General features: G+C 39.5%; 1 protein-coding gene across 1 annotated transcript in view; it reads left to right on the top strand.

Annotated features, from left to right (window-relative positions):
* LOC139710850 (dedicator of cytokinesis protein 9-like) overlaps window positions 1-14,889 on the top strand; it is a 119,831-nt gene that overhangs the window by 91,077 nt on the left and 13,865 nt on the right. The window contains exons 36-38 of the mRNA XM_071622772.1: window positions 11,775-11,881; window positions 12,329-12,444; window positions 12,872-13,009. Of these exons, the coding sequence (XP_071478873.1) occupies window positions 11,775-11,881; window positions 12,329-12,444; window positions 12,872-13,009 (361 nt within the window). The remainder of the gene's footprint in view (window positions 1-11,774; window positions 11,882-12,328; window positions 12,445-12,871; window positions 13,010-14,889) is intronic.

The raw sequence follows: 14,889 nt of genomic DNA, 5'->3' as shown, positions 1-14,889 counted from the left end.
GTATTAAAATGAGGAACTTTAGATCATTTATGCTTATTTATATCCCAAATTTAGTGATATGTGAAGCAAAAATTGAAAATGATTGCCAGCTGGAACGGAATGTAGTGTTTGCAAGCACATGGAAACGTGTGCTTCCTTTTTCCATGTGCATGCAGTTTACCCTTTACCGTGCATGAATCCAGACTAGCAGTGCCCAGGGCAATCCATATGAATTATTGATTAAGCATTCATGTGCCTGGGAGCACGAGACTGACGCCTAGTCAACAGGTGGTTCAGGCATGTCTTTTGTTCAGGGCCATTGTCAGCACACACTCACATACACATCATTGGTTCCTGTGCAAAGTCCATTTTTGTACAGAGGGTTAAAATTTGACCAAAATCTGAAACCTTACTTCAAAATCAATCTTAGATTTAATAAAACTGATTTATGCTTTTACATTCAAATTACCTCCAACCAAATTGTACACTATTCAGCTATTATTTATATCAATGACACTTTTATCGGATGAATAGTTTTTGAGCTATTAATGATCAAAAGTGGGAAATGTTTTTTGAAACACCTAGTATGTCAGGTCTTTTCTTGTTCTTTTCACTCTCTAAAAATGCTAATAACATCATTGGTCCCTACGTCAGTGTAACACCATTCATTGTTTGGTGCACTGTATATATGAGTACATTCAGAAGTCAAATCAACCTGCATGTCATTATATGTGTAGCATACGTGTGATGTCAAAGTATATCTCTCACTTCATTCTCTACCTATAATCTGTGTAGATGGCAGAGATGTCTCAAAGTCTGGGCTTACAGTCAGAAAGCCTGCCACCCCTCCCTCCCCCCCCCCCCAAAAAAAAAAAAACTTCATTGAAGTCATTCTGTTTGTCATGCATGTGTTCATTTCAGTCAAGTTTTAAAAACTTACCAGTACCTTTGATCATGTTATTTATTGAACAGCATACCATCATGTAAACTTATGTGTCAAAACATAATACATTGTGTGCAAACGCTTTCTAGTACAGGTTGTACAATTTACCAGTTCATGATGAACACATCTGTCACAAAAACCACAAGAATGTTTAACTTCATTACAGCATATTTGAGGTTTTCATACTTGCATCATTTCTTTTTTCTTATAGTCAAATTTAGAATAGGTGATTTATGACCAGGTATTGCATTCCTTTTAATTCTTCTTTCATTAAAGATGCTGTGAGGGTACAAACAAAATAAAAGAAGCTGCCACCTTCATCATATCAAATGCTCAAAATTAAGCCAATTGTTCAACTGATGTACATGCCAGCTCTCCCTGTGTCTGAGTCCTGAATTCTAAGGCATTTCAATTTTGACAAAGCTGTTTGTAAATGTACTTTCAAAATTCATTGTAAGTCATGAAATTTAAAGACTAACTGCTTAAAAATAGACATGATTCTTTAAAAAAGAAAAAAAAAATGTTCTTAAGAAAGCAGCATAGATAAGAATAGAGTTGAATAGTGAATTGCCTCATCTCACTCTCTTCATTGTTCATTGTTTGAGCCACTGTGCATCAGTGTATAATCACTGATAATATGCCCAGACAGTGTTGTTGACTTATGTCACCTGTGATTGGAAAGATATTGACTATGCAGAAAAGTCTTATGTACATTGTATAAGGTATCTCACCAGAGATATAGCATCATTTGTTTTTTTTTCTAAGGGTAGCTCAAAGTGATTTACACCATGTACTTGTCTGTTTCTTCCTGGTCATGTCTTCTCCTTCCCTAAAGTTTGAGCCATTCTATATGTATCTAGAGAGAATTTATCTTTTGTGTGTATGATGTGTATAGCAAGCATTGGCTAGACCCTGATGTATGAAGTTGATTTTATATCCTTGATCTGGCAGTAGTATGAGTGTGCAGGTCTCTATGGTGTATTCATGTGCTCTATCCCTCTTCATGCGTAGGATTGTTCCATCCTTAGTGAATCAAGCATTTGTCATTCTCGCTGATCAGCAAATTGCAAAGAGATTTTGTCACAAATATGAACTTTATATTTTATGACTTCTGTATTCCCTCCTTTCCTGTAATTGCTTGAATGGCCCTGTCCAATGCCTGTCCCTTATCTCTGGTCCTTCTGATGACTTTCTCTTCGGTCCTGTTCTTGTGGTGGACCCTCTCCCACGTGACGGTAAGAGCAAGTTTCTGTGCTGTGACCTTGTATGTGGCAAGCCTGCAGAGAGACATACCAATTACGCATGATGTGCATTGGATACAGCTCGCCTCCTTGTCTACCACCTGTTAGACTCCTCTGCCTCCTCTCCCTGGTCTGTCAGTGGCTGCATCCTCCTCTTGGCATGAAATTGGTTGATTAATCCTGTAGTCTCCTTTGCATATGTATACTGCCCTAAAATTGATTCTTAGTCAGTTGCATTCTTCCACAGTTATCCTGTCTTGATACTATCATGTTCTGTGTTTAACCTGTTTTACCCGTTCCTCCCGCAATTCTCCAAGAGCCTTCAATGCACCCAAATGAGATTCTTTTTGCCCATCGACAAAGAACAGACAGATTGGTGATCTGCCTGTGCAAAAGCAGTTTAAAATACGCAGTTTTTGTTTCCCCTTTACACAATCAACTAAATTTTGATTGGACATGAGATATGAATAGAGTATGTGCTAATATGCTTGCAGACTCTTTTGTTGTACTGTATAAGGGTACAGGAATGCATGGGGTCAGCCAAAGTCAAATTCAATCTGAATGAGCCCATCCTTGATTGCTACATACATCTTCATACAAGTTTTATAGTAAAACAGGTGCACTTATTTGTTGGAAAAGGGTAAATTTACCAAAAATGAACATAATTTTCATGCCACAAAAGAACCGATCTTAAGTGAAAGCAACTCAATCAATATCATTTTTGTGGTCAGCATAACACAAATATGAACTCAGGCCATGTATGCAGACACTCTTGTCTACATTTTTTTAACCTGTTATACGTAAGGAACAGGTTAAGACAGGTTCTAACAATACTCTGACTGCTGTGTGATATACTGTATACGCTATAATTATCGCGTACATAAATTTTCGCGAATTGCCGCTGTCACACATTTTCGCGAGTGGTTAAATTCGCGATTGGGGGACCAGAGAAAATATGAAGTGGCAAAGAAAGTGTGAAATAAGAATGATACTAGTTATACACTGCATGAAAAAAACTTACCAAACTCTGCGAACTAGTAAGTTAGAATTCAACATTTTTGAAGTGGTTAAGTCCATCGCGCTAGATTTCTGACGAGTGGTCCCCTTGCGATAATGGATTGGTTCTCTACAGTATTCGTAAGTAGACGTGGACGTGCGTAAACAAGCTTAGCCAGTATGGTCTGTTCGGTAAGCCGTGACATGGTATACTATAGTACTGAAATGTTCGTATCATCAAGGCAAGGGATTCATTTTGGAAGGTAATATTTTCGCGTGTTGTTAATTTCGCGAATAGCTCCCAACTCGCGAAATTCGCGAAAATAAACCCCCCGCGAAATATATAGCGTATACAGTAATAGTCATGCTCTTTATCAGCAGTTCTTTCTGTTTGATAACATCAAGTTCAGGGTTCAGGGTTCATATTTTGTTTCAGATAATCAGTCAAGACAACTATTTAATGGCAAGGGTTTATACAAAAGATGAACATAAATTTAGATCCCAAGATGTGACATGCAAAGGAAATAGTAATGAAATTAATTAATGACCACACATTGCTTTTCCCCTAAAAGAATACTTACTTTAACAAACTCTCAGAATTCATGAGAGAAATTAAATCTCGTGTGAAAGATCAATTATCCTGAACAGGTCAATGCAGTCTCTTTCTGTAAGCGTATATCTACGGCATTAACATATTAATAGCCATATATCCTGTGGATGACAACATGTGGTCAAACTATTTGGTTTAACTTGTAAGAAGTGACATTTCTTCATTCTGTTTTACCCCCATGCTGTAGCTGAAATTTCTTACAATTATTGATGGATTGTCTCCATGAATTCTCCCCTTTCAGCCTCCTGTGATCACTTCATTTATTTGTAATTGATAAAGTTGGCCTGTCCCTTCTAGACCAGGAGCTGGCTGCTGGTCAATTTACCCCATCAAGCCCAAAAGGTTTGACCCCTCAAAGTTACTGGGGCCACCCCCCTAATTACAAAACTGGGCGTCAGCCTGATACCTGAGGGCGGGGTCGTCCCCCAGGGACCCCCCCAAAATGGCCCCCGGCGGGTGTAATTTACCCCATGGAGCCCATGGACCAAACCTGGTCTAAAAGAATGGCCTAGGGGTGTACGTAATAAAAATATAAAAACTGACAAAATATCTGGTCGGGAAAGGGGTTGCCAGACCGTCCCCCCCTGGGCCCCCCCTGGCGGGTGTAATTTACCCCACGCAGCCCATGCACCAAACTTGGTCTAATGAAAGTACTATGGGTGTACATAATGAAAATATAAAAACTGACACGATATCTGGTTGGGAAAGGGGTTGCCAGATCCCCTCACCCCCCCCCCCCCCCCCCCCCCCCCCACCACCGCCCATTACGCCCCTTCGTGGGTTTAATTTAGCCAACAGCACCCATGGATCAAATTTGGCTGGGGGAAAGTAGGCCCCACTATGGGTGTGCAAAAAATAAAGATAAAAGCTGACAAAATATCTCACTTACAAAGAGTAATCAAACATATCCCCTACCTTTGCTACCCCCCCCCCCCCCCCCATTTTTTAATGTGAAGGGCCTATACGGTTTGGAGAGGTATGAATGAGCGTGTCATAAAAAGTAATAAATGGAACTTCTTGAATTAAGATGAAGTTATGACAACAGAAGCATTGTGTGTGTACATATATCCACATGCCCCATCCCACTCCCTCCCCCAAAAGAATGGAGTTATCAATATCTACACTAGAAACATACTCAGACAGTGCAGACCTTTGCCAAGCAGCTCATTTCCACCCATCCACACATGCTAAAAACTGCCAAATTTCCCATATAAAAGCCTTTTGCTTTTAAATGCCATCAACTTCCAGCTGTGTGGTAGTGCATTATACCTTGAGCACATGCCTTTACCTTTAGTGCGCATGTATGCAAACCTCAAGTTAATGCAGCTTGAACTCCCAATTCCATTGATCTCATCTAGCTGCCATAAGATAAAAATCATCAAAATTTCATAAAGATTCCCGGATCACTACCAAAATTTATATTTATCATCTGTTTTTAAAATGTAATTGTGTTATTATCATCTTTTCATACAAGTTTCATCCAAATGTGTTCTCAACCTTTCAAGTTGTTTTGCATACAAACAATAATGCAGACAATACTATATATAAGTAACATAAAACCTCAAGTGGCAGAAATAATTACAACTGTATCCAACATCCTACAGTTCAACTGTGTTACCATGCATGTGGAGCGAGCTCATGTACAACAGTACAAGAAACTGTATACCTGTGATACAAAATTGTACATGCAGTGGGTGCATAGGCCATAGTGTGGTTAATTGCATGCATATATTTATATGTTGTATACATTTTACTTGTTGCATGCAATTATACATTTCGAAGATCGGCAACACGTGTATCATCAGTCTGCAAACAATAAAAAGGCGGTGTTTTCCTGACCTTGGTAAGTGAACTGGGCTTTCCTATTGTAGGTACTATACTGGTAGGCCCCTATGACAGTAGTACATGTATTTCATTACTGGATGACAATTGGTGTCAGTAACAGAGCAAACAAAGAATGGTCAAGAGTCTAGATCTTGGACTAGATCTAAGTCTCAAATATGCTATGATATGGCTAGATATCTAACGTTAGACCTATATTTCCTATACATGCTATAGCTCGTAGAGTACCTAGTACTATTTGGCGAAACCAAATGAACTGGAACAGGGGATGGATTATCAGTGAGATGTAGTGTATCATGAGTCATAACTGAAAAACCAATAAACAGAACATCAATGTTCTCAGCCTATATAAGTTTAAGTGTCAAAGGTGTGCATTGCTTTAAATTTGCATAGAACACTTAAACTCTGAATTTGTTAAAGTCACTGCACTTCCTATCATTCATAGCTAGAGTCAAAAAGGCAGAATTATACTACATTTCAATTTCTCTATCTAATAGACAACTTTGACTTTAGGATTAGAAATAGCCTTATTAATAGCTATATGTATCATAAGTGTTGAAGATGCAGATGTTCCAGTGAATGAATACTTGCAGAATTGGGTATGAAGATTAGGCAAATAATCTGAAACTCTCTTGCTATATTTAAAGAGAGTTTCAGATTATTTGCCTAATCTTCATACCCAATTCTGCAAGTATTCACTCACTGGAACATCTGCATCTTCAACACTTATGATACATATAGCTATTAATAAGGCTATTTCTAATCCTAAAGTCAAAGTTGTCTATTAGATAGAGAAATTGAAATGTAGTATAATTCTGCCTTTTTGACTCTAGCTATGAATGATAGGAAGTGCAGTGACTTTAACAAATTCAGGGTTTAAGTGTTCTATGCAAATTTAAAGCAATGCACACCTTTGACACTTAAACCTATATAGGCTGAGAACATTGATGTTCTATTTATTGGTTTTTCAGTTATGACTCATGATACACTACATCTCACTGATAATCCATCCCCTGTTCCAGTTCATTTGGTTTTGCCAAATAGTACTAGGTACTCTACAAGCTATAGCATGTATAGGAAATATAGGTCTAACGTTAGATATCTAGCCATATCATAGCATATTTGAGACTTAGATCTAGTCCAAGATCTAGACTCTTGACCTTTCTTTGTTTGCTCTGTTACTGACACCAATTGTCATCCAGTGATGAAATACATGTACTACTGTCATAGGGGCCTACCAGTATAGTACCTACAATAGGAAAGCCCAGTTCACTTACCAAGGTCAGGAAAACACCGCCTTTTTATTGTTTGCAGACTGATGATACACGTGTTGCCGATCTTCGAAATGTATAATTGCATGCAACAAGTAAAATGTATACAACATATAAATATATGCATGCAATTAACCACACTATGGCCTATGCACCCACTGCATGTACAATTTTGTATCACAGGTATACAGTTTCTTGTACTGTTGTACATGAGCTTGCTCCACATGCATGGTAACACAGTTGAACTGTAGGATGTTGGATACAGTTGTAATTATTTCTGCCACTTGAGGTTTTATGCTACTTATATATAGTATTGTCTGCATTATTGCTTGTATGCAGAACAACTTGAAAGGTTGAGAACACATTTGGATGAAACTTGTATGAAAAGATGATAATAAGACAATTACAGTTTAAAAACAGATGATAAATATAAATTTTGGTAGTGATCCGGGAATCTTTATGAAATTTTGATGATTTTCATCTTATGGCAGCTAGATGAGATCAATGGAATTGGGAGTTCAAGCTGCATTAATTTGAGGTTTGCACACATGCGCACTAAAGGTAAAGGCATGTGCTCAAGGTATAATGCACTACCACACAGCTGGAAGTTGATGGCATTTAAAAGCAAAAGGCTTTTATATGGGAAATTTGGCAGTTTTTAGCATGTGTGGATGGGTGGAAATGAGCTGCTTGGCAAAGGTCTGCACTGTCTGAGTATGTTTCTAGTGTAGATATTAATAACTCCATTCTTTTGGGGGAGGGAGTGGGATGGGGCATGTGGATATATGTACTCACACAATGCTTCTGTTGTCATAACTTCATCTTAATTCAAGAAGTTCCATTTATTACTTTTTATGACACGCTCATTCATACCTCTCCAGACCGTATAGGCCCTTCACACTAAAAAATGGGGGGGGGGGGGGGTAGCAAAGGTAGGGGATATGTTTGATTACTCTTTGTAAGTGAGATAGTTTGTCAGCTTTTATCTTTATTTTTTGCACACCCATAGTGGGGCCTACTTTCCCCCAGCCAAATTTGATCCATGGGTGCTGTTGGCTAAATTAAACCCACGAAGGGGCGTAATGGGCGGTGGTGGGAGGGGGGGGGGGGGGGGTGAGGGGATCTGGCAACCCCTTTCCCAACCAGATATCGTGTCAGTTTTTATATTTTCATTATGTACACCCATAGTACTTTCATTGGACCAAGTTTGGTGCATGGGCTGCGTGGGGTAAATTACACCCGCCAGGGGGGGCCCAGGGGGGGACGGTCTGGCAACCCCTTTCCCGACCAGATATTTTGTCAGTTTTTATATTTTTATTACGTACACTCCTAGGCCATTCTTTTAGACCAGGTTTGGTCCATGGGCTCCATGGGGTAAATTACACCCGCCGGGGGCCATTTTGGGGGGGTCCCTGGGGGACGACCCCGCCCTCAGGTATCAGGCTGACGCCCAGTTTTGTAATGAGGGGGGTGGCCCCAGTAACTTTGAGGGGTCAAACCTTTTGGGCTTGATGGGGTAAATTGACCAGCAGCCAGCTCCTGGTCTATTCCCACTACTTTCTCTGCTCAACAGTGATCCTCCCTGACTCCTCCCACTGTTTCCTACTGCTTCCCACTGCCCGAGTGATCCTCCCTGACTCCTCCCACTGCTCGCCACTGCCTCAGTGATCCTTCTCGACTCCTCCCACTGCTCCACACTGCCTCAGTGATCCTCTCTTACTCTCCCCATTGCTTCCCACCGCCTCAGTGATTCTCCTTGACTCCTCCCACTGCTCACTGTGTCAGTGATCCTCCCTGGCTCCTCCCACTGCTCCTTCCTGGCTTCTCCCACTGTTCCTCACTGCCTCAATGACCCTCCTGACTCCTCCCACTGCTCCTCGCTGTGTCAGGGGCCCTCCCTGACTCCTCCCACTACTCCTCACTGCCTCTGTGACCCTCCCTGACTTCTCCCACTGCCTTCCTTTGCCTCAGTGACCCTCTCTGACTCCTCCCACAGCTTCCCACTGCCTAAGTGGCCCTCCCTGACTCCTCCCACTACTCCTCACTGCCTCTCTGACTCCTCCCATAGCATCCCACTGCCTCTGTGACCCTCCCTGACTCCTCCCACTACTCCTCACTGCCTCTGTGACCCTCCCTGACTTCTCCCACTGCTTTCCTTTGCCTAAGTGACCCTCCCTGACTCCTCCCACAACATCCCACTGCCTCTGTGACCCTCCCTGACTCCTCCCACTACTCCTCACTGCCTCTGTGACCCTCCCTGACTTCTCCCACTGCTTTCCTTTGCCTAAGTGACCCTCCCTGACTCCTCCCACAACATCCCACTGCCTCTGTGACCCTCCCTGACTCCTCCCACTACTCCTCACTGCCTCTGTGACCCTCCCTGACTTCTCCCACTGCTTTCCTTTGCCTAAGTGACCCTCCCTGACTCCTCCCACAACTGTTCCTCACTGCCTCTGTGCAGCATGATAATTTATTGATCTGTCACAAATGTGCAGTATGTCAGCTACAATATTGCCTGATCATAACATGTTTACCCACAGACAAGCTTTCAAAAAGCATAGTGTGAGCACAATGTCATTGTATTGCCCCCACCCCTACTCTCTCTGTCATGCAGCTGGAAGTAGCAGCAAGGTTTTACTCTTGTCATGAAGCATATTTTACTGGCTTTACAACTCAACTTCACTGTGAAAAATCTTTATACTCCTAGTAACTTTGTGGTTGCCTTGATGTCTGCATGTAGATTTAGGACAGGTTGAGAACCATTTTGACTTTATTCTCCCCCAGGGAACCAAACCTTTTCCTGGATGATATTGTGTAGAACCAAGGCTTTAGGAAGCATCAAAAGCCGAAGAAAATGAGAGACAGAAGAAAGATATTGCTAGTTGACCCACAGTGTCCATTCTGTTGTCCATCTTATTTCACCTGCACATCTAACATGGGATAAGACAATAACACCTCACTTTATTGAATGTGTGCTTTCTCTGACATTATCAGTGTTGTATGGGATTTATTGAATAGATGTTAGAAGGGAACATTAGTTTATATTGCTCTGTAAAACAAGAAAAATAAAAGACATTATAAGTCCGACAAGTGATTTTTATTAAATTGTTCACTCTCATGTAATAGCTTCCAATGTGAGCTGCCTTCTGTTCATATGTAACATATGTTTCACATTTTGCAGTTACCCCATCTCTCCCTCTATATGTCTCTCTGTTTGTGAAAAAAAAAAATGTCAAAATACAGCGACTATTATAAACATGCACTTGTCATTTTACAACAAGGCTCCTTTTTTTCTGGATAGTATGCAAAGTTAGGACACGTGTCTTGTTAACTGGTATTTTTCTTACCATCATTTCTTTTGTCTTCATCATGTCATTGAATTTGTGAGATTTTAAATCATTCATTGCCACTTTTTGAGGCAAGTAGAAATGTGATAGAAGTGTAAAGATAATCACTTAAAGCTACAACACATTTGAAGATTGTTTCATTTGTTGGTATGGCTTCCAATATCTACTTAGCTATGCATTGGCTGCTGCATCTGATTTACTTTCAGCTATGTCAGGATAGTCAAATATTCTTACATTTCCTGTGGACATACATTGTACAGCCTTATATTATATATTTTTAATAAATCTCGCTGATGCCCTTTTTTCTTCTTAGTTTCCAGGCTTTGCAAGATGTGTGATATTGCAAATTTGCAGAAATGCACAAACTTTTTGATAGATTATTTTGTGACATTTATTGATTTAATGTTTAGCTTTAGTGGGATTGACATATTAAAACTTTGCTTTAATAACAACTTGCTCTGCTTACATGTTAGTCATAATTCAAACATGCAGAAGAACATGTACATGTAAAACCAAAATGGTAACTTTTCAGGGTCATGGTAAGATACATTACATGCAAATGTTTAACTAATATAAATCTGTAATCTGACTTCTGAGGGTGGTCTAGTGCATTCAGGTATGCAAAGTCTTCACACATACGCAGTCATCACTGAAGTAATCAGGGAATATCTGTCAGGATTCATTGACACTTTGTAGGCTGGAATACATACACTGTACTTGTCTGCACTGATTTATCATCTCATACAGATGTTGCCCCAATGAATACTTCTACACCTCGGGTGCAGTGGGTAGAGGGTATCAGTTTTGTGTACATTTATCATCCATTTCATTATAATGTTTTGTTGTTCAGCTTGCTGTGAACTTGATATGATTTCTTACGTAATTTCATGATCAGTGTCTGTAAAAACAAAAGAATAGATATACACTGTATCATTTGTAGTTGCCATGTTACTGATTTTGCACAAATTTTGTAATGCCAGCCAGTTTTGCCCACAAAATGTAAACACTCTCAAACTCAAAATGCCATCCAGATATTTTGTTATGCATACAAATATCAATTGGTTTAGATTGTGAAGTGAATTTGAACTTGAGAATTAGAGTGTTGTGTGTTCTACTTGTCATCCTTCACCATTGGCACTGTGAGGGCTGCATGAGTCATTCAAAAGAACTTTGAATTTATCTGCTCCCAGTTTCGATCAGAAGCCGAGTGTCTGCGGAGTTGGTGAAATTCTGTGTTAATGTGCAAAAGGACATCGTGTAATGTTGCAATCCTGTTATTAGATTTGAGAAATTAGGAGTTTTGTTTGTAGGTACACTACTCCTGAGATAAGCTTGACGTCCAAGTATAAAAGCAGTCTTTACATTGCTTCTTGGAGCAGATGATATGTGCTACAGTGTGTCCTAACTGTTTAACATATCTAGTAACACTAGTTCATCATATAGATGTGTGATACGCTATTTCTCCACTTGAGGAATTGATGGCAATACTTTTTTTTTAATTCATGTACACATTACTGAACATGCACATGTGATGCTATTTTGCAGACTTCGTGAAAAACCATCTTCCAGCGAGCGTAGCCGCACACTTCCTGTGGCCCTCAAGAGACTACCCCAGACAAGATCATTGGTGGAAGTACCTGACCTGCCACTTGGTATGCAGAGTTATCAGAAGTACTCTTCATTTTGGGAATAATGGGATATGGCATTTAAACTGATGTACATTTGGGATCCACTTTATACAGGACTGTAAATGCTCATCCACAAATGATTTTAACCCGTTTAGGACAAGTCCTGAGTATACTCAGGCAGGTGTTTATGGGAAATGCGTGTAGTTGCAAATTCAGTCTGTCCTCAACGGGTTAAGTTACAGGTATTGATTCTTGAGAGTCCAGTGACATATGAGAGTGACATGCTCACAAAAACATAGAGTTTTAAAAGATTGTGAGTATTGTATTTCAGTACTTTTTTACTGTTTCAGATTGGCTAAAGAATGACTTCATGATTGAAATTCTTGGCAAGTTGTGTTAAAGTTTGTAGTATGCAGCTAATCATGGACTTGTGTGACATTATCTTTTTAAGTTTATGTTTTTCACTCATAGTGACAGCACTAACAGAGCATGATGCTAGCCCGCGGATCGCCCAAGAGGCCAACCTTGCGGCTGAGGCCAGTATGGTCATACTGGATGTGCTGGGACTCTACTGCACCAACTTCAAGGTGAGAAAACTGGCTAGACCAATTGTGATTTCTTTCAGCTGTGATTTCCAAAATGTGCACTGAAGTTCAGTATGTCATGAGAAATTTGCTTATATTATAGGCTCATAATGGTATTTGTAAGGTCATGATACACATCTTTTTTTGTAAGTACCTACTAGAAAGCTATGTTGCCATTGATATGGTTACAGTATGTATATGTACCTTTATATAAATGTATAGTAAGACATGGAGAAAACATTGTAGAATATGCTTTGTGCAATATTCAGTGGAAATTAAGCAAATGCAGTACTTTGAAATAATTGAAGTCATTTTTGTGTATATGTATTCTTTCCAGTGTAAAGTACATTATACTTCTGTGAATCTTTCTCTTTCTATGTAAATTTGCTCATAGTAAGATGTTATCATTGTTGTATTTTCATTGCATCAGGCGGCCATGGACAGTGCTGATGGCAACAACCTTCTAATGAGGAAAGTGATCGACATCTTCATTAGTTTCCTGCAGACAGGACAGTCAGAGATGACTCTCAAGAACGTTTTCAGCTCTCTGCGTCTCTTCCTCAATAGGGTAAGAAAGATTAGATTAATCAGAGTATCAATTAATCAATAAGGAAAGGAATGTTAGATCAATCAAATTATCAATTAATCAATAGGGTAAGGAAGATTAGATCAATCAGAGTATCAATCAATAGGGTAAGGAAGATTAGATCAATCAGAGTATCAATTAATCAATAGGGTAAGGAAGATTAGGTCAATCAGAGTATCAATTAATCAGTAAGATTAAGAAGATTAGTCAATAGGGTAAGGAAACTTTGACCAATCAGTATAATTAGTCAAAAGGGTAGGGAAGACAAGATCAGTCAGTATATCAGTTTAGTGGACAGGGTAAGGACGGAATCTGTCAGTGTATCATTTAGTAGGATAGAGGAGATTGCATTGGTCAGTGTATCAACATAGTTGATAGATAGAGTAAGGACGATTTGGTCAATCCGTGTATCAATAAGTCTCATAATGTCTCCCCTTGTGCTTGCATGAGCAATGTACACATTCTCTTGTAATAACAGTTCAATGAAATAGTTTTTAGGCACGGTCATGTTTTCCTTGTGTATCAGCTGACCAAGTTCACGAAGAAGAAAAGTTATTGAGAACTTACAATTGTAGCCCTTCTGTGCTCAGATGCTTGGGTAAAATGTATCAACAACCCATATGTATTACAAAGACTGCTAGTTTTGGGGTAAGCAGTTCGCAGAACTCACAACTATGTGGATGAAATGTATATCAGGTAGTTTAGGGGAAATATCTTGATATAAACTTTTCTAGTCTCAAAGTATTCCACTAAATAAATGTGTGAAATTGGTTGTGATTTACAAGACAAATAAGCTTACCAGTAAAATCTGTCAGTTGCTGTTGAAGTTTCCATAATGTGACCTAAGTGAAATTATGTGAATGAAAGGTGTATAGTGTCCAATTTTAACAAATCAAGGCATACTTGTCCTGAGAAGAGCTTAATTCACTTTCCACAGACAGACTGGGATGATTTTGATGACGATCTTTACATCATCCCTCCCCGCTACCACATAAATGAGGATACGCATTTAGTCTTACCCTCAAACCAGAGATATCCGGTGTGTAGTGTTTGTTGCTGAATAGCATCATGTGACTGACACGAGCCTTGACTCTTCGACTTCTCCTTACAAAAGCTGGTTGAGCATGGCAAATGTGTCTTATGGCTGACTAAATAACTCATGCATCAGAAAAGATTATTGTGTAATTGTCTCACATCAGTCTGTAGCTACTAGATGCTACAAAATGTAGTTCAGACCTGAAGCTGATAGTGGATTTTCTTTGCAGTTTTAAATCTTGGTGCCAAATTTGTTTTTGTGTACCTGCAATTACTGAGTATGTAATCCACATGTTATGAATTGTAAATGATCTTCTTTCAGAAAGAGAGAGAAAGAGATGAATATTGAATATTCCCATCCACACCAAATCAGACTGGTCTTACTTTAGAGTCAAAACATATATTCATATGTTTATGCATAAAGTGAAGATGTGTAGAGTATTCCAGATTGTCATTGTACAAACTGTTCATCTCACATAGGCTTACTGACTTGGCATGCATGCTAAGCTCTATACAAACCATTTATCTGTGTCATCCTGACTTTACCTGTGGGACTTGGCTGCTTATCAGTTATCCTGATATTCTTGTACTTACAATGCATGCCTACATGGAAAATTCATTGAATGGTTATAGTCTGCAGGCTTCACACCCTTTATTTGCTGATATTCCTTTCTATACTTTGCTTTATCACCAAATTGAGCTTGACATTGCCTTAATCATTCTGCCAGGAATGGCTACGGTGAATTGTGTGCATTTGACTGCATTTTGGGCAGGACAGAAATAACAGGTTTTTGTGTCATTGTTGCTTTATTTGGGAAATGATTCCC

The sequence above is a fragment of the Diadema antillarum genome, unplaced genomic scaffold (assembly GCF_040938485.1).
Source record: "Diadema antillarum isolate AM-2024a unplaced genomic scaffold, OU_Dant_1.0 seq00001578_RagTag, whole genome shotgun sequence".
Taxonomy (NCBI): Eukaryota; Metazoa; Echinodermata; class Echinoidea; order Diadematoida; family Diadematidae; genus Diadema; species Diadema antillarum.
Note: the sequence above shows the minus strand (reverse complement) of the source record. Positions and strands in the feature narration are given on the sequence as shown.